Genomic DNA, 23418 nt, shown 5'->3' with positions numbered 1-23418 from the left:
TTCAAGAGTGTTTGGACATTCAACAAAATCAGAGTTCTCAATTACTTCGATGAACCAAAATTGCACAAGTCCATCATGTTACGGTTGCTTGAACATTGAACTTGCACAATAGTTAGAAATTATGTATAAATAAAATAAGTATTAAAAAAAAAAAAAAAGTTTGATTTACTCGTGTATTTTTCTTCTTGGTTTTTTGGTCGGAAAAAGGTGAATTGGTAGCACATGTTCATTTTGCGTTGAAGAGAAGGCTTAAGAAGGACCTTGTACCTGAATTGGTTATGGAGCCAGTGGCGCCCTGAACGAAATAATTTTATGGTCTTCTGCAATTTCATGGTCGTTGTCGTCCAAAGAAAGGGTTCATATATTCGGCACTAAATTTTATTGGTGAATTCATAACGGGGTTGGACAAAAGCAAGTGTGATGTGAGTGAGTTGAAAACAGAGTCAAACAGAAGCAGTGCTGGAGCTGGGCCATTAGACTAACACTAGACTTGATTGAAAACTCACTTACAGGAAGAATGCAGTGCTGGAGCTGTTCTCCTTCTTCAGTCCAAATTTGTTGCTCACTTACAGGAAGAACGCAGCATGAGCTGGGCCATTAGACTAGACAAACTATTCAAAACTCAATTATCAGATTCTACTTTTCTTTTTGACCGGAAAAAAAAAAAAAAAAAAAAGCTTTCTACTTTTTCTATGTAACGTGCTGGTGGCAGCAGTTAAAGGAATCCAAAAATCAAACACAGTAATTTCTGTAACTTTGGTGTCGGCAGGATGAAAAGTCTTGGGGACTTTGTTTTTATTTTTTATTTTTTTTACCTCAATCCTCAGTCGGTTAGGCACTAAATTGTATATACCAATTTGGTTGCGCTGACATCTTCATCGTTTGTTTTCTTTTTATTTCTTTCCACTCTGAACTTTTTATATTCTTTTGGTGTTGACATGTCACCCCATTGTTTTTAGGTCTTATTAGACTTTTTGTTGCCTAGAGGATTCTATATTCAGTTGAGTTGACAGGTTTATACAATATAATCTCACAGCAGGATACATTATAAGTACCTTCCAGCGATCTTGTAGTGTGAGGATATATATGGCTGATTACAAATCTAGGTATTTAGATGACATTCTAAGAGTTGGATTGGTCATTTAGACTGTTACAGTCCATATGTGTCAAGATTTAACCAAAAAGGAAATGCGAAAAAAAATATGTGAATTTATAGCCATTGACGTATTTATCTTAGAGCCCGTTTGAACTTCCATGAAATGAGAGTGAGGGAGAACCAATATGTGACCAACCTCATCAAAATTTATTGGTGAAATTAATCATAATATGTGGCTGGACAAAAGCAAGTGTGATGTGAGTGATTTTAAAAATAAACCATGTCAGAATCAAACGTAATGAGACAGAAGGACGCGGCATGAGCTGGAGCTGGGCCATTAGAATAGACTAGACACTCCAATGATTCAAAACTCAATTATCAGCTTCTACTTTTCATTTTGACCAAAACAAAGTAAATAAGCATTCTACTTTTTCTATGTAAAGGCTGGGGAATTTGCATTGCGTTTTCCTTATCTACAGTCTTTGTTTCGGAGTCTTTTCCGTCAACTCAAAATTCTCAAACCCATAATTAGTTTCATCCATCTTCATATTTATTATGTCTTGGTTCTGGCTCTCTTGATCTCTTTGGTTCTATAAGTGTGTAACTGTGTATTGCCTTTGGATTTTCCTTCTTGTTCATTGCGACACCTTCGGTAATTCGTGAAGAAATCTGCTGCTGATAAATATCATATACTTAAACTACAGGTACTTCTGATTTATTCTGTTTGGTGCCTTTTGTTTTTTGTTTTTTTTTAGTTTCTTGTATTTTATTTTGTCTGCTCAAAATTCCTTTTCTTTATTGCATTTCTAATTTAGCTTGTTTCAGTTTATGCATTTCTAATCAAGCTGCTTCAAGAAACAACTCCTTACATTTTCTTTGATTGCTCGCTTTTCTCCAGAAACTATGGGAGAGGCTTATCTTGTGGCATTCCTTCAAGTGCTGGTCGACAAGTTGGCGCGTCGTGAGGTGTTCAAGTACTTTGGACTCATAAAGGGCGTCGACCAAAAGCTGCAGAAATGGACTGCCACCTTGTCTGCAATTGGAGCGGTTCTGAATGAGGCGGAGGAGAGGCAACTAATCACCGAGAGCAAGCCGCTGAAGCTTTGGCTGGATGATCTCAGGGACTTAGCTTATGACTTGGAAGACGTATTGGACAAATATGCTACTAAAATGCTCAAACGGGAGGTAGAGCATTATACCGCAAGAAGGGTCTGGAACTCAGTTCCTAATGGTGTTTTCAACTACAAAATGAACTCAGAAATACAGAAGATTACTGAGCGTTTACAAGGGATATCTCAGCGAAAAGACCAGCTTAGTTTGAATATCATTACTGGGACGACGTCGTCCAGTAAGGCACGTCAAAATTTACCTCCCAGTACATGTCAACCAGATGGACCTGTGATTGGAAGGGAGGAAGACAAAAGGCAGGTCGTGGAATTTCTGTCGAAACAAGAGCGCAATGCCGTCAATTTCGATGTAGTTGCCATTGTTGGTATGGCTGGAGTCGGAAAGACAACACTTGCTGCACAAGTGTTCAATGAAATTGATGCAACCGAGCAATTTAAACCAACTGCTTGGGTATGCGTGTCTGATGACTTCAACCTAGAAAGAGTGACAAAGCAGATTCTCGGAGCAGTCACATCCGGACAGTGTCCTACAGAAGATTTCAATCAGGTTCAACAACATCTGCATAAGGAATTGGCAGGGAAGAAGTTTTTAATTGTTTTAGATGATGTTTGGGGCACCTGTAGCTATGGTCTATGGATGAAACTGCAGTCCCCCTTTCGCGATGGAGCAGCAGGAAGCAAGATAATTGTGACAACGCGTGATGCAGAAGTTTCGAAAATGATGGGAGCTGGCACTCTAGTTCACAATTTGGAGCCTATGTCAAATGACGTTTGTTTTGAAGTATTTGAGCAGCATGCATTCAGGAATGTTAACAGAGATATACCACCAAATTTCGAGTCACTCAAGGAGAAAATTGTTGCAAGATGCAGTGGATTGCCTTTGGCTGCTAGGACTCTTGGCGGCCTTTTACTTAGTAAAAAGATGAATGAATGGGAGGAAATATTGAACAACAAATTATGGAGTCTATCAAATGAGTGTGACATACTTCCGGTATTAAGACTAAGCTATCACTATCTTCCTTCACATTTGAAAAGATGCTTTGCCTATTGTTCGATATTTCCAAATGACTATGAATTTTGTGAGCAGCAATTGATTCTTCTGTGGATGGCAGAGGGTTTGATTCAACCACAACCAGAACATAATAAGCAAATGGAAGATTTAGGAACTGACTATTTTCAGGATCTCTTATCGAGGTCATTATTTCAGAAATCAAGCAAAAACAATTCAAAGTATGTAATGCATGACCTCATTGTTGGTTTGGCACAGTGGGCAGCAGGAGATATTTGTTTTAGATTGGAGGATAAGCAGAATAGCGATCATGTACAACTTGGATGTTTTACGAAGGCCCGCCATGCGTCCTACATTTCTGGTTGCTATGATGTGGTTAAAAGATTTGAGGCATTTTCTGAAGTGAAACATTTCCGAACTTTTCTACCACTTTCAATTTCAGAGTATTATGAATCGAGGTTTCTGAGTCGTAAGGTTACTTTTGATTTATTGCCAAAATTGCAATACTTGCGGGTGCTTTCTCTCAATGGCTATCAAGTGACTGAGCTGCCAAATTCAATTGGTAAATTGAAGTATCTGCGGCATCTTGATCTTTCTTACACACACATAACAAGTTTGCCTGAATCAACAACCACTCTTTTCAACTTACAGACACTGATATTGAAAGGTTGTCGTTATTTGAAGGCACTACCCATAAACTTGAGGAATCTAGTGAATCTGCGTCATCTCAATAACTCAGATGTATATTCACTGAAAGCAATGCCTCCGCAACTAGGTCGGTTGACAAATCTACAATCTTTGCCTAAATTTGTGGTGGGTAAAGGTAGTGATGAATCAGGGATAAGAGAGATAGGATCCCTGTCCCATCTCCGAAGGACATTATCGCTCTCAAGGTTGGAGAATGTGATCGATGCTGAGGATGCACGGAAGGCCGGCTTAAAATCCAAGGAGAGAGTAGATGAATTGGTGCTAGAATGGACGGATAACACACAAGAAACGCAATTAGGCGTGCTTGACAGATTAGAACCTCATAGAAAGCTTGAAAAACTCATCATCAGGGGTTATGCTGGATTAGAATTTTCAACATGGATTGGAGATCGTTTATTCTCCACTATGGTGCATGTACGCTTAGACAAATGTAAAAATTGTCAAATCTTGCCACCACTTGGGCAACTGCCTTTGCTCAAAGAACTTTATATTACAGGAATGGCGGCAGTGAAAAGTGTCGGTCCTGAGTTTTATGGAGAGAGTAGCTTGCCTTTTCCAGTACTGGAGACTCTTGAGTTTTCAGATATGCACAACTGGAAGAAATGGCTTCCTTTTGTGGGGGATCGGGGAATTGGTGTTTTCCCTTGCTTGAAATTGCTCTCAATCACAAATTGTCCTCAATTGGAGGGTAAGGTGCCCGAGAACTTTGATTCATTAGAAACACTTAAAATTATTAAATGCGAGGAATTGGTGATTTCAATTTCCAACTATAAACAAATTGGTCGATTATGGATAGATGGCTGCAAAGCGGTGGTGGAGACAAGTGGCGTTGAGTTTGAGTTATTAAATTCCCTGGGGCTTTCAAATATTTCAGAGGTGAGGTTCCAAACAGGGGAATTCGCCAAAGGATTAAGGAAGGTTGCATATTTGAGGATTGGCGGATGTGAGGAGCTGACATCTTCACTGAAGAATGAGGATAGAGTATTGCAACACTTGATTTCTCTTGATCGTTTGGTTATTTCAGGCAACTCTTCCCTCCTTGAAAAGCTGGGAAAAGAAGCAGAGGAGTTGCTGCAATTGCAAATATTGACTTCCAAGCTTAAATATCTAGAATTATACAAGTGTGCAAGTCTTTCGAAGGTACCAGAAGGGTTGCATCACCTAACGGCTCTTCAAGACCTTCAAATAATTGGATGCTCAAGTCTGGTTTCTTTTCCAGATGTTGGTCTGCCTCCTTCCCTTGAAGTCATAAGGATTTGGGAGTGTGATTCGTTGCTGTATTTTGCAAAATGCCAGATTCCCCCAAATCTAAGAAGAATAGAGATACAGCGGTGTAAAAGTTTGAAATCATTAGTAGAGAAAGAGGAGGATAGTTCTTCGTCTTCCTCTTCTTCTCATATTTCTCTTGAGCACTTGGAAATATGGACATGTGAATCTCTAAAGTCGTTATCATTGAGAGCCCAGTTGTTTCCCAAGGCGCTTAAAAGCCTTCACATATACGATTGTGGAGAGCTGCAGTTAATAACATCCGATGGGTTCTCCCACGACAACACTAATTATTGTCTTGAATATATTACGATCTGGAGTTGCCGAAATTTCAAATCGTTACCGGAGGGCCTATGCTACCTCACCAACCTTCAAACTTTAGAGATTTATCGTTGTGGGAGTCTGGTTTCCATCCCGAGCCTGAGTGGTGAGGGTTTGCCTTCGCCAACAACAACAGCGGCCTCCAGCCTGAAAGAAATCTACATCGAAAATTGCAACAAATTGGAGATGTTACCGGACATGTGCAATCTCAACTGTCTTCAGGAATTGAATATTGATTACGGTGAAGGTTTAAATTTCACTTCCTTTCCCCCCAACCTAACATCACTTACAATCCGCAGAATCAAGAATTGTAAGCCGCTGTGGGAGTTGTTGCACAGGCTCACCTCTCTTACGAAGTTGTGGGTCGGTGGCGAAGACCCAAGTGTGGTGTCATTTCCACCCGACAGTTACAGGGAGATGCTGCTCCCCGAATCTCTCACTAATCTCTCCATTGTGGGCTTCCCAAATCTGAAGAAACTGAGCAGCAAGGGCTTTCAATTCCTCACCTCTCTTCAATCTCTTCAACTCTGTGATTTTCCAAAGCTGGCATCTATTCCAGTGGAGGGGTTGCCTATTTCACTGAGGGAACTTAAAATCATTAGGTGTCCTCTGCTAAAAGATAAATGCCAGCCTGGAAGTAAAGGACGATACCTGCCCAAAATATCCCACATCCCCCGCATAGAGATATGGGATTAGAAGACGGTTTGAAGATGATGAGAACCCACGCCCACACCCACACATGGACATGGTCAACTCCGACTCTCACTCTCCCAGGTACTTCAAATTTCAAACATTATCAACACTTTCCCTGTACTCTTTATGGTGAGACTCCTTTTCTGTCTTATTATTTTGGTGTTTCAGAAGTTGGTTTCTCATCCATAAGAATAAATACATGAAGTGCATTTAAGCCAGATTAGATCAAAAAATTCACATCACTTCAAGATGACAGTCTCCCATCCTGACTGGGGATTTCCCAACCTCCCATTCTGAATTGGCAGGAACGCTTTCAATATTCAGATGCTATATACAGCTTACGGAAGCAGATGTCGTGTTATGCCAGAATAGTCATCAAACTCCCATCCCTTCAAGCTTCTCAAGAAACCGCTGCAGGGGAATAGTAAACTCGTATGGCTCATGCTCTTTTTCTCTCCGGATGTTACAAAGGATAATCTATTCTAAATTTATATAATCAATGGGGAGGGGAAATTGAACTTTGGCGCAATGAGGCAAGCTCATTGCCCTGGCCTAACCCGCCTCTTACACAAGCAATGAGATATTACATATTCATATACAGAATTCTTATTCCATCCTCAATCAAATAAGATATGCCCCCTTGGTTAGGCACTGAATTGTTGATGACCAATTTGGTTGTGCATCTTCATTGTTTGTTGTCTTCTTTGTTTCTTTTAGCTCATTAGGAATTACTTAAATTCTTTGGTGCTGACATGTTTATGCATGTCCTTACCATTTTTATGAGTGACATTTGCATTACAAATGGGGATAATATGAATCTACGGCCATTCTAAGAGTTCAACTATCTGTCTAGACTATTATAATCTATATATGCCAATATTTAAACAAAAATTAAATAAAGAAAACAAATGGGTTAATTGGCAAAGACCATGCTTGGTCTGATTGTCCACCCCACCACGATGGAAGCATATATAGGTGATATCTCTTGGTTGCTAGTTTATTTTCTAAATGCATTTATATCGGAAGGTTACAGCACTGTAATTCCATAAACAAAATCAATATCTGCACAAAAATAAAATTACTTACAACAACCATGTAATCTACCCTAAGCTCTAATCTCGTATCTTTTGAATTCCAACCCACCGTGCATAATCAACCCACCTGTTCCACAATATAAAGAATCATGAGAATTGAAGAGGAAAACACAACCAACTAACCTGATGAGATTCAAGGAGAACTCAGATCTTACATCAAGGACCCCAAGAATGTGTTGCCTGTTCGAACAGCAAAGCAAATTGCACTAAGTATAATCTTGTGTTGGTGTAGCAAGGGTTCTAGAATTCGTTGTTCAATTACTCCAGCGAGAACTTGGTACCTTTAAAACAAAAGGTATATCATTATGCATGTTTCCAATAGTAACAAAAATAAATTATTATCATTTCTGACTAGCCTCAACTATTTATGAGCAATAATTAAATAGTAGTGTCATTGCCAAATAAAATAATAAGTCAATGAAATAATCAAGATATCTCTTAGTCCTTCTCTTAAAGATGGGATGCATGTTTCTTTAATCCCCCTTATCCAACCAACATCAATTATCTTACCTGAAAAGGAATTTCCATACGGTAGACAATTGATATATAGAATTTTTCTAAAGGCCAACATATATCAAAAAAACAAAGAATTATGTACATAAAGCTAAATACTGGTAAACAAAAGATTTCCTTCTTCAAGGTGTCTTTTGCAGATCCTTACTTTGCTGCAGCACATCTTGTATCCATTTTTGGAATAATGATAAGCATGTGTCCTTTCGCATAAGTAGCTGTTCTATTTAGAGAGGTTAAAGAGTTTCTTTTTAAGACATTTTTATTCAGTCAGTCTTGAAAACTTTACTCTTTAAAATACCAAGTTTATTCAGTCAGTCTTGAAAAGTTTGTTAATGGTCTATGCTGACAGTTCATGAAGGTTAAAGTACATAATAAATAGATTACTTAAATCTGCAGAAAACCTGTGTACCTTAGATTGCTAGAAACTGCCATATAAACTCCATAGGCTACACTAGTTGATAATATGGGAACATCCTCTGCTTCACCAGCGAAAGATTTGTCGATAGCTTTTCGTGCATTAATCAATGCATTTGTTACACCCGTACCAACCTAAAAGAAATTGAAAATTTGTAATCAGTCGTATGACACCAAACGGCTACTAGCCTACTGAAACTGTCAACCATATAACAAACTCGGAATTACATAACATCATGACACCTGTATAGCCATTACATGAGTGGGAAGCAGATTTCATATGTGCATTCTGTAATGAAAAACTTATAACACGAGACAAACACAATCTAGTAATGTACCAATACTCCCATTTCTTTCACTAAATACATATTAGAGTAGACAGCAATTGAAAATGAAATGTACTTTCAATAAAGCACACTAGAGCCTCAGAATTCATTTATAAGACTGGTTGGAGAAGCTTTTGCCTTAGTATATTATTTAGAGAAAAAAATTTACATCTCTATTATTGTGAATGTTGATACAAAATTCAAATCAATGGAGCTCTACCAATGGTGTAGTTTCCCTTTGCCAAAATGTATAGGTTGAAATTTAGATAAGCCAATCAACAAAATTCAAATCAATGGAGCTCTACCAATGGTGTAGTTTCCCTTTGCCAAAATGTATAGGTTGAAATTTAGATAAGCCAAGCTCAAACAACCAAAGGTACACTATCATTAAATTAGAAACAGTCGAGGATTATAACGCTCAGTAAAGAATCATTTTGATAGACATATACTACAGAAGTATCCTATGTGTTCAATACAATTTGCTAGTATAGTCAGTTTATGTGGCTGAGCAAAAGTTAATATAGTTTTTCCTATCATGCTTCAGGGCTTTAAATACAATATTCTCATTAATTATATTTTCCTTGCTCATGATGTATGTTGTATAAGTGTTCCAATACAACATGCAGAAGATACTTTAGGGTTAGTATTGGAGACCCTATAATATGACAAGAATATAAAGAACCCAGGCGTTCATCAATGTTTTAATGGTTGATGCAATGTTAAATTAAAGCGTACATGCTCTATAATATAATGAATTAGTTACAGAGGGTTAAATAGGTATGGAAAGTGTTTGGTTATTGCTGAAAATTTTCACTCACCAGAGATGCACCAGTCCCGACTGCAAATAGTTTAGCTCCATTTCTCTGAATAAAATATCAAAATACTATAAACTCCAATGCACATACCACTATTAGACATGAACGTGACTGCTAAACTGTTAGATAGCACATACCACTATTGCACCTATTCTCTGTAAGAGTGAGTAAGATGTTCCAGCCAAAGCTACCTGCAGACAGGAGTGATGACTTGCTTGTTATAGTCCTATGACAAAGTGGCAACTTAAAAGACCAAAAATAATGAAGCAAGCACTAACCTGAAAAGCATTATCAGGACACCCATAGAAGAACTTAGCAAGACGCCCCGCACTGACAGTAAGAGGAGGTCGAAGTGAAACAGTAGGAGCAGGAAGCCAAACAAGCATAAAATCGGCTATAATGGCCATCACCTGAGATTTAAAAACAAATATATTAACAGTAAGGCTGCAAAAAGGTGCAACAAATAGAAACCAGAAACCCAACAGATAAAAAGGGCAGAAATAGATAGCATGAAATGGTAAACGAAACACATCAGCTATCATCAAAATTAAGGAAAACTTCCAATTGTTACAAAGTTGAAGAAGTGCTGCAGATCTTTTGCACACCAAGCAACACAAAGTTTAACATATATGAAAGCTTATGACTAGAAAAGGAACTTTCCTTTGAGATTAAGAAGCCTTCTGAAAGTATGGGGAAGTAATCAAAGAGTAAACAAATTTAAATGATGTACATTGCACCAGGTCCTACTAGTAAAATGCAATTAAATGATAAGCAATCCCTGCAATTTATAACTCTACTTCAGAAACACAGTTGATATTGTCATTGCAACCCCATTAACAAATTCTAAGTCCAATTTCCAATTGAAGCAAATAATTTCAACCAGTCAATTAACTAAAGTTCCCGCAGAGCAGGCTCAGTTTTAGAGCACAGATAGCAGAAATGCCAACCAAAAATAAATAAAAGGATCATACAAATATAAAAAGATACCTAGAATCAAGTTGCAAGGATGCAAGGAAAGAAAAACACAACAGTGGAAACTGAGGATCCTACAATCAAGCAACTCCTATTCAAAGGAAAATGACCAAAGACACGAATACCATTTAGTGATTCTGTAATTGGAAGCACACAAATTGCATATAAGGTTGCTACCAAGAGTTGGCATTGAGCTCAATGTGCCCAATGATAGTTTTCTGCATCCATTCCAATTCACAACCCAAAACTCAACTGAAAGGCAGATTTTCAGAGTTCAACTTATTTAATTTTAATATTTATATCATATGACATATCCCAGATTCCGACAGTGTTTCTTGCTGTTACACTGTCGCTCAGCCCAATTATACAAACATCACTTGTATAAGCTGCTCATCTATGAAGCTGATGAAAATTACTTAGTTTGTAGGCAATAGTTTTCCATTCTGCAGCACAACATAATCAAAGATCTTATTTATATGTGAGGCGTACCACATCCGCAAAAACAAAATCCAGCTCTTTGGTAAAATTTTCGCGGCGCCGCTCTAACTCTGCAGCAGTCTGAAAAAGGAGCAACATGGAAAGAGCTCAGCTTACACCTAACTGTACATAGCATATACTCTCATTTGTATTTGATATTCAGAAGTTAAAAGATATCCAATGCATAACAGAGACACCATTTCCATTGAGGCGCCAAATAAGAATTGTAGATGCCAAAGTATGGATCAACGGTCAAGATTTCACCTTTTCTATAACTTTATCAGATTAGAAGTTAGCAAAGTAGAAGAATCACAGACCTTGGTGAATATTCCAACACCACACTCTATAGCAACCTTAGTCAAGAACAAGTCATCCGCAAGCAACCGCTCCTTAAACCCATCAAACCCAAGCAGCCACCTGAACACCGCCGACTTCTCCAGCTCAAAGAACCTTCTCACAATAGACCCCGGCACACGGCCCGCCTCTATCGCCGCCGCCAAGTCCTTGGGCAGGCTCTCCGACGACCGCCCCGCCTCCGCTATTGCCGCCACGGCCTCCACCTTGTTCCGCTCCCGATCCTCACCGCCGTCATCACCGCCACCGTTGTCCTGATTGTTATTGTCGTTACCTCCGCCACCTACCCCGCCGCCAGCAGGGGGCCCACCGCCGTATGCGGCGGATGAGCTGGCGATGAAGGAGAAGCGGGTGAGGCGGGAGGTGGTGAATGAGAGGGAGGGAGTTGTGGTGACTTTACTGCGGGAAATGAGAGTGAGAGAGAGGCTTTTTGGGGATATAGAGAAATGCTGAGGGTTGTTTGGTGAAAAGAGAAAGAGAGTTTGGGTAGTGGAGAAGTTGGAGAAGCTGGTGACTGCTGCCATTGTTGGTTCTTGCTTGCTTGCTTGCTTTCAGTTCCTCCCTCTCTCTTTCTTTCAAGAAGCAGAGAGGGAATGTTGAAGTTAGAAGAGAAGGGGCGAGTGTGAATTTAATTCAGAGAATTGGGTTGGTGTGATTTTGGTTGGGGGAGGAAGAATGGAGTAGATGATCGATCACACGAGCCTTAACAGACTCTTCCTGCGTCTTCCTGTCCTCACATACGGTCTCTCTCTCTCTCTCTCTCTCCAACTGGTCTTGGTCTTCTTCGTGTTTTATTTATTTATTTTTATTTATTTTGGTTTTGATGAATGTTCTGAAGACTTTTTTTGTGGACCAAAACAAGCTAATACCAAAATGAAATTATAATTTATTCTTTGCTCAAAAAAGAATCATACATTGGAGTCGTTGTCATCCCATATTTATTGTGTAAACTGGATCAAATTAGTAAGTCGATGTAAAAATTCTCTTTTGAGTAAATCCGGTTAGCATTTCTCTTGAAAGTTTATGGCACTTATTCTTTAAATAAGAAAATAAGAATAAGTATTAAATTTGGAATTTTAAAATTTCAAGTTCAATGTGTTTTCAATTAAACATTTGTTGCAATGTAGCAGCCTCAGCTAACTCTCTCAAGAATTCTCTTATAATTAGTTCAGTGTTTTTAGGCTTTGACTAAAACAGCACCAATAAAATGAGGTATGTGCACTGATGCATAACCTTTTTTTAAAAGTGTTTTTTTTTTTTTTGGCCAGAATTGGCTATAGGCGCCGTATTGCCACTAGTGTGTATTGAGGTGGCATATTGCTCCTTCTTTTTTCTTTTTTTCTTTTATTTTTTATTTTTTTTATTTTTTTTCTTTTTAAGGTGGCAATTGACGCAACGTGACAATTGATTGGCTAAATTTTAGCATAAAACATGTAACTCTGAAATCCACTAAGAAGATATGAGAAAACTTCAAGGTTTATTTGATAAACTAGATAATAAAACATAACCTAACCACATGTAAAATATGCTTAAATACTCCTAGAAATCTTAGAAATAACAAAGAAATTAAAATAGAAAAATAACAAAGAAATTAAAATAGAAAAATAACAAAGTTTCCAAAAACTGTAAAAACTTTAAAACTGGATTTCGGGCTACTAAACTATCTCGGATGCCGGAAAAAGCCCATATATCACAACAAAAGCGATGAGTTTTACTCGTAATGTCGTTCCCTTCAAATTGACTAGTTTTTTTAGCTCGGGGACCAAATCTGCAGCTTATCCGATTTGCCCTTGCACGCGCATCGCTCCAGCTCCTCTTCGATGGCTTCCGCCATCTGTTATACATCAGTCTGTTCCACTTCCAAGGAACTCGACCCCGAGTTATCATCAGTATAAATTGACTGATTGTCATGGAACTCATGTAGATCCGCAACATTGAAAGTGCTCGATATACCCATAGAAGAAGGAGGATCCACGACATAGGCATTGTCGTTTATTTTCTTCATAACTTTATAGGGGCCATACTTATGAGGTTTCAGTTTGTTGTAGGTACCAACTGGGAAACGTTCTCTCCTCAAGTAAACCATCAGGGAGTCTCCTTCCTGAAACAACTTCACACGGCGTCGCTTGTCAGCAGTGGCCATAAATTTGGCGTTGGTTCTCTCTAGATTTTTTGTCACTTCTTCCCTCACAGTCTAAACTTGTTAAGCCATATTTTCAGGAACTACACTAGTCTTCTGGGCTCTTGGAAGCTTGACCAGGTCAACCACATGCCTAGGCACCGAAGTGTAAACAATGGCAAAGGGTGATTTTCCTATGGAAGAATAAACAACACTATTGTAAGCGAAATCCACTTGTGGCAATGCAACATTCCATTGCTTCAGTGTGTCTGCATAAATGCTCCTAACCATGTTTTTGGGTTTTGTTGGTAACCTCAGTTTGACCATCCATTTACGGATGAGCGGTCATACTACTATTCAAGTTTGTACCAAACATCCTCCGCAAGGTTATCCAAAAGTGGCTAATGAATTTGGTGTCACGGTATGACGTAATAGATTTAGGAACACCATGCAAAAGCACAACCTCCTCGAAAAATAGTTTGGCTATGTTGAAAGCATCCGCAGTTGTCTTGTAAGCAATCAAATGCACCATCTTAGAAAAACTGTCAACCATAACAAAAACAAAATTGACTCTTCGTTGTGTACGAAGGAGTCCCATAACAAAATCCATAGACAAGTCTTGCCAAATATCATCAAGGACATGGAGAGGCATATAAAGACCAGTATTTTGGGACTGCCCTTTATATACATGACAACTGTAGCACTTCTGCACAATGGTGCTGACATCTTGCTTCAAGTGTGCTCATTAGATAAATCATCTTAAACCAACTCCTGAAAATCAATTAAAATTTTATTTACCTCTCTAAGGCAAGACACACCCTCTGGCAAGACAGCCAACAACCTATTCAAATACGCAGGGTACATGACATTAGCTTCTTTAATATCATCCTCAAAATCTTGCTTGTTGTTCGACATCACTCGAAAACTAGCGTTCTTTGGCTTCTTTAATTTTCCAGATTCATTGACAGGAGGCATAGAAATCTTGTGGGAACCCTAATTGAATAAATGCACATTATTACGTCTTTTATGTGTAACATCTATATCATACCGCAAAGGATGCCCTAATAATATATGACTAGCATCCATATCAATCATGTCACACAGAACTTACTGTTTGTAATGCTTGCCAATGGAGATGGGAACCTTGCATACTTCTGTCATCTAAACCATCGGTCATTTCTTTACCCACCTCAATGCATACGAAGACTCATGCATCTATGTTGGCAGCTATAAATAATCGACCAATTTCTTGGACACAATATTATCACAACTGCCATTATCCATGATCACACTACACACTCGATTGTCAATGGTTCAAAGTGAACGAAAAATCATGTTGTGTTGCCCCCTCCTGTTCTGCAACACTGAATTGACCATTTCATCACCATCCTCATCCACAAATTCTCCTTCGTAATTTGCATCAACATTACCTTCCTCATCTCCATCTTCAGTCACCTTAGCTAGATTGACTTGCTTGTTACGGGTTGGGCACTCATTGGAGTGATGCCCTGGTTTGGAACACCTGTAACCAATATCATTCGTCGGCCTAGCATAAGGATTACTCCTTTTGTTGCGATCTCTTCCCCAATTTCTATTACTACCTTTGTCGTGTGGGGTAAAATTCTTTTGCTCATCACTCTTCACATGAACTTGCTGCACACCCTTGTTTTTCTTCATGGATGAAGCAGAGGATTCATAATTGCTTTTCTTGATACCACTAGTACTCGACCCAGGACGCTTATCTTTCTCTAGTAGTTCGGCCTTCAATGACATATTTTGTGCCTCATGAAATGTCCATAAAGCCTAAAGCCCAATTTTCTCATGCAAAGAACTTCTCAACCCAGTAATATACCTAACAACCATCTAACCATCTGTTTCCTCCAATTATTAAGCTTAGCCAATTCCTCCAATTATTAAGCTTAGCCAAACGCAAAAATTCCTTCGTATATTCAAAAACAATCTGATTGCCTTGGTAGAATTATGGTAGAGCCGATGCAAGTACTGCTCATAATCGGCAGGTAGGAATCTCCCCATCATCTTCATTACTTGCTTACCTTGGCGCTACCGTGATTTTTGAAGCTGGCCCCACCATACAGTCGCACTACCCTTCAGAAGAAATGCGCTATCATCACCATCTTCGTCTTTGGAACCTCCATAATCTTAAAGAAATGCTCCAACTCTACCAACCAGTCAAGAACGTCTTCAGTATGTATGTATTAGTTACGATTATTCTGATTAGGTGATTTTATGGGCTGTTCCTGGAGTCCTCCTTCAAACTCGTCGTCACTCTCAAGGAGAGGACGTCTCTCAACAATAGGACGTTGTACGCGGGCACCTCAATTAGGTCGTGGAGGGTTTTAGTTTCCCATGCCCAACAATAAACGCTAAACCTCCTCCACTACCTCAGAGAGGGTCTCAAACTCGGCACGAGTAACAACTTCCCTTATGCCATAGATCCTATCACCTTTATCATTGGGCCAGCTATACTTGCTATGATGCCAAGTGACGCAACGTGACAATTGATTGGCTAAACCATAGCCTAAAAAAATTGATTGGCTAAACCATACCCCATAAGGATGCTAGATACTTATGCTGGAACTCGAGTGAAAAGTAGTGCCCTTGCTTCCTCCCACGCCTTATGACCAAGTCAAGGAACAATTGCACATCCAAAGGGAGTCAACAAATTGGAGTAAGTGTACCATGTTGTTACTTTTTCTTTTTATACCATTTTATTAATAAGAAATACAACGAACAAACAATGGCTAAGAAAGCCACACCATAAAACAATAAAAAAGACAAAATAAAATGAGTAAATAAATCAGACTGGTGGCTTTCTGGGGTTTACGGTCCTTGTAGACATAGAGAGAGATGGTTTCTTAGAGCATGAGAGAATTTGGGAAGTTGGAAGCTGAAAAAAAGAAGAAAAAAAGGAAGTGAAAGCTAACTTTAAAAATCTAGACATTTTGGAGGAAATAGGTGGGTTGAGGGAGGATGGGGTGATTCAGAGGAATGTTTTTAGATGTAAATTTGAGGATTATGGTCTCTTGTGATTGAGAAGGTGGAGAAGCTTCTTCAGAGTTGGGAAAACGTTTTATTGTGCAGAGGGGTGAAATTTTCAAAACTAATCTCAACAACCAATAGATTTCCTAGATTATTCAGGCTGTCTAGTCACCATGGCTTGTCCAGTATAGGAATTCTGACTTTTTTCCTTATAGTTGGGCCTTCGGATTGTGGAGAAACCTTAGAGAGATCGAGTTGGAGGAGTTATCTAATTTGTTGTGTTTGTTGGAGGATGTGAGATTATTTCCTCAAAGAGAGGACGCTAGAAAACGGTGTTTGGAAAAGTCTGGTTCTTTCACTTGTAAATAGTTTTTTAATCTTTTAATGAGTCCCCCTAAGGTTTTCTTGTGGAATCAATCGGCACTACTTTTCACATGTAACTTTGGAATCCACCAGGAAGATATAAGGAAACCTCAAGGTTTATTTGATAAACTGAAATAACGAAACATACCCTAACCACGAGTAAAGCATGTTTAAATACTCCTAGAAACCCCAGGAATAACGAAGTTTCCAAAAACTGTAAAAACCTTAAAACCAAATTTTGGACTACTAAACGATCTCGGATGCCCGAAAAATCCTATTCATCATGGAGAAGAAATGAGTTTTACTCGTGACGATGTTCCCTTCAAATCGACGGGTCATGGGCCCGATTTTGAGTTTGTTGCCCAAATTTGCAGCTTACCTAATTTGCCCATGCACGGGCGTCGCTTTAGCTCCTCTTCGGTTGTTTCCTTCATCTGTTCTACATTAGCAATTGTCAATAAAACGTAAAGTGTTTACATCGTAGTCAACCGAGCGCATACGGTAATGGGTAGGGTACTGAAAACCACACATGTCGAAGGTTTAACCATAACAACTATGTTGAAGGACTGGCTCCCAACAAGGGTCACCATATAAACCCTCTATTCAATTGACTAATAGAATAACCTACCAATCGAAATAGGATAATTTGCCCCCCATCGATCTATAGCACAAATCAACCAAGACACGAGTGGTTGTACCCCAACTACACACCAGTCTACATGCCGACGATATATGCAAAGAGACATGCCTTCGACAATTGATGAGATTGCCACGTCGACTTCAGAACACGTGTCTCCAGAACAGTGATTGACAAGAGTCTCACATCGAAGAAATATGCAAACATCACACACCCTTTTGCTTATTATTATTTTTTTTTAAAAGCACTATTTCAAAGACATGAGGTAACCAATTTTTACCCCAATCATTACTCACCTAAAATTGTCTTAAATACCAAATTTAAGCTGATTTAAGCATCGAAGTGCTTTCAGCAGGTTTCACCAGTACAAATGTCTAACCGATCTTGACAAGACCCTCCCCGAATTCCTCAAAACTCGGGACGAATCCTATGGAAGTTCCGACATCGCCCAGATGCCAGGCCCACTTACTAAAACTATAGCCTCCCTTCCCAAAAAGAAATAGGGCACGAGGCTTTCTATCGAAATTTTGGCAAAGTCTCCCCTATAAATTGGACTTTTCCCAAAATTTCTCAACCTGTGAAAGCATAGTTTATAAACACCAACTGGCAGCACACACAATGTAATAACACACAGTTTACAAACAAGACTTCCAGCCTTCAAATAAATCAAGGCAGAATAACTAGCACTGCTCCGATGCCTAAGTCAGTCTTTTCCCACAACAAAGGTTATCCAAAAGTATTGTAATCAAGTATGGAGGAGACTCATGTTACCATTTTTTAGGCGGAAAGTACTCCCTTTTATATAGGGAAAGTTGGACATTTTTATAGTCCTTTTTCGATGTGGTACTGAGGAGTCACCAATGTAGTGGCATCTTCTAAGTGGGCCATTGGTGGTGGTTTGATGTGTATCTCTCTCTTTTGGGAAAGCACGCGTTAGTGGAAGATTTGGTGGGCTTTTCTAGGCGGTTCTATTCTTGTACGCGGGCCTCTAAGGAGAGGCGCTAAGGTTATATGTACTATGTTTTTGGCCTCGTAGGCCTTAACTGGGCTTGGTCGGCCTCTACTTAGGCCTCCTCATACATGGGTAAGGTAAATGTTGGTTTTGGGTCTCATTACCTACTCAAGTAATTTGGGCCTTTATTTCTTGGGCTCTTTTTGGTAGGCCCTATGAATATTTGGTATCAACAACTGCCAAAGAATCCCTGAGGCATGATATCCGAATATCAATCCCCTTAGAAGTTGTATCCAATTTTGGACATCAACAATTTAGAGCCTTTTGTGGGAATCGTTACTTGACTTCCCACTCCTCTGCTAACCACACTAGACTCCTCGCTCATTAGGCAGTTTCGCCTCCCTGACACCCTACCTCCTAGAATCCCGATGTCGAGTGATGCTAGCCTCAACACTCAGCTTGCGACGCCTCATCTTGAATCCTCCATGAGGAAGAGGACTAATGAGGTCGACTTACAAGCTCAACTCGACCAATTGCGTGTAGACATGACCAAGGTCCAAGAGCACAACAATCAGCTGCACGCCCAAAATACTGATTTGAAAGAAGACTACCGCCGATTGACCACGAAACGAGAAAAAGCCCAACGATAGTTAGCCAAGCACGCAGAGGCTACCAAGTAGCGCTTGTACAAGTAGCACACTACACACATTGTCATTCACATTACCATTTTGTTAATGAGATAGAAAACGTGAGATAGAAAGGCCAAAAACAAACTGATAAGAACAAAATCTATGTAAGGCAAAAACAAAAGGCTCAAGTAATTCAACCCCCAAAATTGGAAGGCAAATGTTTATATATAATGTTTTTTTTTGGCTAAGTCCAAAAGGCTCAAGTAATTCAACCCCAAAAATTGGAAGGCAAATGTTTATATATAATTTTTTTTTGGCTAAGTCCATATCTGCAAAATTAGAAATCTTTGGTCAGTAATAAAAGAAAACCTGTTGTAAATATATTAAGTGGAGCCCACCTGAAGCTTCCTTGAAGCTTCCTCCTTTCTCATATTGTATATACACCTCAATACAACAATCAGAACATGGTGAAAACATAGATTGAGAACTGATAGAAATGAGAATCAAAATTCAGTTCGGATACCTCCTCTCTGTTTCCCAAATTCTCTCCTCAGTTTTCTTTGGTTTTATAACACGTTATCAGCACGATTTCTCTATCTCCAAATTCAGAGCCTTAACGCTCTCTCTCTCTCGCTCTCGTTTCAGAAACTGAAAATTAGCTCCATCACATCCGCAGATATCAACCCATTTTTTTTTTCAGAGAGAGAAAGAAAGAGAGAGAGAGGAGAAAGTAAAACCATGAGAATTGATCAAGGCACCGACCATTGAATTGATCAAGGGAGGCCAGCTTCTGTCTCTAAGAAAAGAATAAATAAAAAAATAAAAAATATAAAAAAAATATAAAAAAAAATTACAGCCCTTGTAATTTTGAATTTTGTGAGTCATGTTTTTCTTTTTAGAAAATCTTGAGAACTCAACAGCCATCACAGATTCATGGAGTCGGCGTAAGCTTGGGTCCCGAGCCCATCCATGGAGTCGGCGATCGGAGAAGACATAGCCAAGGCGAAAGGGGTGGATTTGGTGGTGGTGAACCCAGTTTTGGTGCTTGGACCACTTCTGCAACCAACCATCAACGCCAGCATCATCCACGTCCTCAAGTACCTCACAGGCTCAGCCAAGATTTATGCCAATTCTGTGCAGGCCTATGTGCATAAATCTGTTGTCACTGACCCTGGTGATGATGATACTGTTAACCCCAGACCCGGTACTCTTCGCCACGCTGTCATCCAGAACGAGCCTCTCTGGATTGTGTTCAAGCGAGACATCATGAACACAACTACACAAGACTCTGATACCACCACAAGCACCACTGCCTCTGCAGCAGCCTCTTATGAGGCTGCCCTTGAAGAGGCCCCACCACAACCACCGTCACCACCAGCTGCTGCTGCTGCATCAGCAAAAACAGAGCCTCCCATGGCTGCTTGCTACAATAGACAACGCATGGAGACACAACTGACGACGAGCAGCTCCGCCGGTTCTGGTGGACGAGCTGGGAGAGGCGTTGTTCGTACCAGTTGTTGGAGCAACTTGAAGTTTTGCAGCCACTCTGGAAGTTCCTTAGTGATGAGCTGAGCCCTCTTGATCAGATGGATACAGAGCCGTTTGATCCACCATGCTGCTCTTAGTGATGAGCTGAAACATTGAACCCCTGCAGCAGGCTCATATTTGAGGATGCCCCTCCTCCTTAATATTCCTTCCAACCTCTTAACAGAGAGAAGAAGGAATGAACAGGGGAGATCTCGGAAGAGATTTTGGAACCTGGGGCCGTACAACCGCCCACGTGATCGCACGTGCGAGACATGAAGCCAGGAATTAAGGCGATGGCGTCCTCTTCTCTCTTCGTCTCCCAATCACCGAAGTGAAGCCCAGTCACTCCCACGTGCTCGAGCCGTCCTTGAACGACTGCCATGGCTCAGCCTTGCTTTGATCTTCAGATGGGATCAAGTTCAGCTTCATGGGCTCCTTTGGGTGGTGCTCTGTTTTGGAGCAGATATGTTTGAGCATGGATCAAGCACCAGAGCCAGAAATCCAAGCCAAACATGAACAAGTTTTATTCGATGAACTCGGACGACTCGCCACTCCGCTTCCACTCCCCGATCCGATCTGACGCTGGCGAACTCGGCCAACTCGTCCAACATACCAGAGTCGAGCATTTCGTCCACTCGCTTGCACAGCTCGGAAGAGACAGAACCATTGAACCCCGGTTCGAACACGCTCGGGTCTGGCTCCGATAAGGCCCGCGACACCACAAGGCCTGGTTCCGGTATGGGCCGTCGGCTGCGCCGGACTGATGGGTCCCAGTGAGCAAGCTCGGCCGCCTCCCCGTGGCTCCACTCAGACCTTGCTCATGGCTGTCGACACTAGCAATGATGCTGCTTGGGTCCAATATAACGGCTGCGTTGGCTGCGTTGACAGCCTTCCTCAAACACAGACCTTTGGCTCCTCTGATTTCTCACATATTTTCCCAAACTTTCATTTGGGATTTGTTTAAACCCGATTTCATCATCTGGGTTGGTCTCACCGAGGCTCCGTCAACTCTCTCCAGGTTGATGGAGACACTGGTGACGGGCTGAGTGCAGATAGAAATGAAAACTGAATGAGAAGACCTTCGTACAGATTTTCAGTGGGAGGAGCAGCGCCCATTTGGCTGCTGTGAGTGCTGCTTACCATAGCATGTATGGGAGTTCACTGGAGAAGGCTGTGAAAAAGGAGACTGCTGCCATGGCAGTCTATAATATCGGGTTTCCTTGCAGACACAGCAGGTCCCGTTTGCACGGGTCCCTTTGATGTTGTGAAAACAAAGCTGATGGCTCAGAGCCGAGGTGTGGATGGCCAGATGAAATAACAATTAATTATTTCTTTTTCTTGTTTTTGCTTTTGCTTTCGGCGGTAGACAAAGGCATACAAAGATGAATGGATGATGGCTGGCACCAAGATGAATGGATGATGGCTGGCACCAACTCGATTTAGTCGAGATGCTGTCGGGTATCATGGGTTGTGCTATCCTGCTGCACATGCAAAACCACCCACCGAAAATAAAGAGATAAGTACTCTGCCTTAATCTATTTCCTTCAATTAAATACATTATTAAAATACCTACAGATTTTAATACTCCTGACCAGTTTAGATTGCTCAAATCACCAGTATTTGTAAACCATGCATTGCGGGAGTATTTTGTCAAGTTGGATAATCTGTTTTCATAAAGGAAATCAATGTTTTTAAATGTAAGGATAAAACTTTTATTGTTATTTTTAAAAATATTGATTGACACTTCCTAGTGGAACTGTGGCTTGAAAGATACAGTTATATTTTACCGCATGATCAATAATGCTAGGATGTTGTTATGCTAAAAATAAAAAACCAAAATATTCATGATGAATTTGCCCGCTTGTTTTTTGTTAGATGCAATATGATAAAGCAAGAATACTTATTATTTCTTTTTGCTTTCGGGCTTTTGTTTTCATCATAATATATAGGCATATGCCTGAAATTTCTCTTTTGATATTGATATGATATTTTGATTGGATTGCACTTTCTGGTTCATTTATTTCTAATCCTATCCTTAGGGAATAATCTATGGTGGGGTCTGTTAGCCCAGATCGGATTGGACTTGAAGGTCCTTGATTCCTGACATGTAAATAAGGACCTGGGGTTCCTTAATGATGTAACAGTACCGTATTGGTTTATAATGCCGTACACATGGATGATAACTGTACTGGCAAATGTACTGTATACATGAATAGTACCGTATACATGAATAGTGACGTATGCATAAATATTTACCATTTTGGGTAAACTATCACTATTCAAAAGGGAACCTACAGTTCCTTAAACTCATGGATGAGCAATTAAATGAGATGCCAGAAGTTCCTCAAAATATGGACAATTATGTAAGGGCTTGAAGTCCCGAAATATGTACAGAAAATTGCAAAAATGTCCATACCATGAGAATATGTGGATTTGGCCTGAAGTTCAAAATTTAACAGTGTTGAGAACCTGAAGTTCCAACAATTAAATGGACAACCCTTGAGGTATTATTGCAAATTGTGGTATGCCACATATTTCTTTGGCATAAGAAGATGATGAATTTAATAAAGTTCGATTTTGTTATAATCGACACCTCAAGGAAGAAATATATTTTGTGAATTCCGGTTGTTAAGAATACACCGCGAAATGGATAATATCAATATAAACCTCAAATGATGAATTGAGGCTCCCCACATATTTTGTTATATCTGGGCCGATATGAACTTGAATGATACTTGAGAAAAGTTTCTCCCACCTAAGGATGTAAGCAATACTTGTGTTATTTTATGCTTATATACCTATTTGATATTTTATCTTGAAAGGTAACCAAATGGGAAGATAAGTCCATTCCAAAAGAATGGCTTGTATGTATCCATGAATTATTAATGCACATTTTACAGATTGCAAGTTGGATACATTGATAATACACTGCACAGATTAAAAGTCCCATAAGAACAGAATATGGGTATAGCAGTGATCAATATGATGCACACCTGTTGCGTAGCA

At 39.9% G+C, this 23418-nt stretch overlaps 3 protein-coding genes across 4 annotated transcripts; 2 read left to right on the top strand and 1 right to left on the bottom strand.

The window, feature by feature from the left end:
- Window positions 1490-6920, top strand: LOC18784747 (putative disease resistance RPP13-like protein 1). Of its 2 annotated transcripts, XR_002270140.1 has the most exons (3): window positions 1490-1800; window positions 1995-6301; window positions 6526-6920. XR_002270140.1 is itself a non-coding variant. In XM_007220245.2 (2 exons), the coding sequence occupies exon 2, from the start codon at window positions 2000-2002 to the stop codon at window positions 6221-6223; it is 4224 nt and encodes a 1407-aa protein (XP_007220307.1). In that variant the 5' UTR covers window positions 1490-1800; window positions 1995-1999; the 3' UTR covers window positions 6224-6920. The 2 variants fall into 2 exon arrangements, 1 of the variants encoding a protein (XP_007220307.1); XM_007220245.2 differs by having other exon boundaries at window positions 1995-6920.
- LOC18785843 (protein RETICULATA-RELATED 4, chloroplastic) lies at window positions 7193-12000 on the bottom strand. The gene is made up of 8 exons (XM_020556906.1): window positions 11149-12000; window positions 10844-10912; window positions 9661-9792; window positions 9520-9573; window positions 9386-9430; window positions 8237-8376; window positions 7470-7595; window positions 7193-7381 (listed from the first exon to the last, which is right to left on the bottom strand). Exons 1-8 carry the CDS (start codon window positions 11707-11709, stop codon window positions 7333-7335), a joined length of 1176 nt encoding a protein of 391 aa, XP_020412495.1. The 5' UTR covers window positions 11710-12000; the 3' UTR covers window positions 7193-7332.
- On the top strand, window positions 19259-22389 carry LOC109947081. The gene has a single exon (XM_020556493.1). The coding sequence runs from the start codon at window positions 19855-19857 to the stop codon at window positions 20455-20457; it is 603 nt and encodes a 200-aa protein (XP_020412082.1). The 5' UTR covers window positions 19259-19854; the 3' UTR covers window positions 20458-22389.

Source organism: Prunus persica, chromosome G2 (assembly GCF_000346465.2).
Source record: "Prunus persica cultivar Lovell chromosome G2, Prunus_persica_NCBIv2, whole genome shotgun sequence".
Lineage (NCBI taxonomy): Eukaryota > Viridiplantae > Streptophyta > Magnoliopsida > Rosales > Rosaceae > Prunus > Prunus persica.
This window is presented reverse-complemented; position numbering and strand designations above follow the sequence as displayed.

What these genes read in the sequence shown, in the direction of transcription:
- LOC18784747 (XM_007220245.2), top strand. Translation starts at nt 2,000, where the DNA reads ATGGGAGAGGCTTATCTTGTGGCATTCCTTCAAGTGCTGGTCGACAAG.
- LOC18785843 (XM_020556906.1), bottom strand. Translation starts at nt 11,709, where the DNA reads ATGGCAGCAGTCACCAGCTTCTCCAACTTCTCCACTACCCAAACTCTC. An exon ending in TCGGGACTGGTGCATCTCTG is followed by an intron (nt 8,377 to 9,385) that starts GTGAGTGAAAAT and finishes AATTTCTTTTAG; the next exon opens with GTTGGTACGGGTGTAACAAA. An exon ending in GCAGTTTCTAGCAATCTAAG is followed by an intron (nt 7,596 to 8,236) that starts GTACACAGGTTT and finishes TTTGTTTTAAAG; the next exon opens with GTACCAAGTTCTCGCTGGAG.
- LOC109947081 (XM_020556493.1), top strand. Translation starts at nt 19,855, where the DNA reads ATGGAGTCGGCGATCGGAGAAGACATAGCCAAGGCGAAAGGGGTGGAT.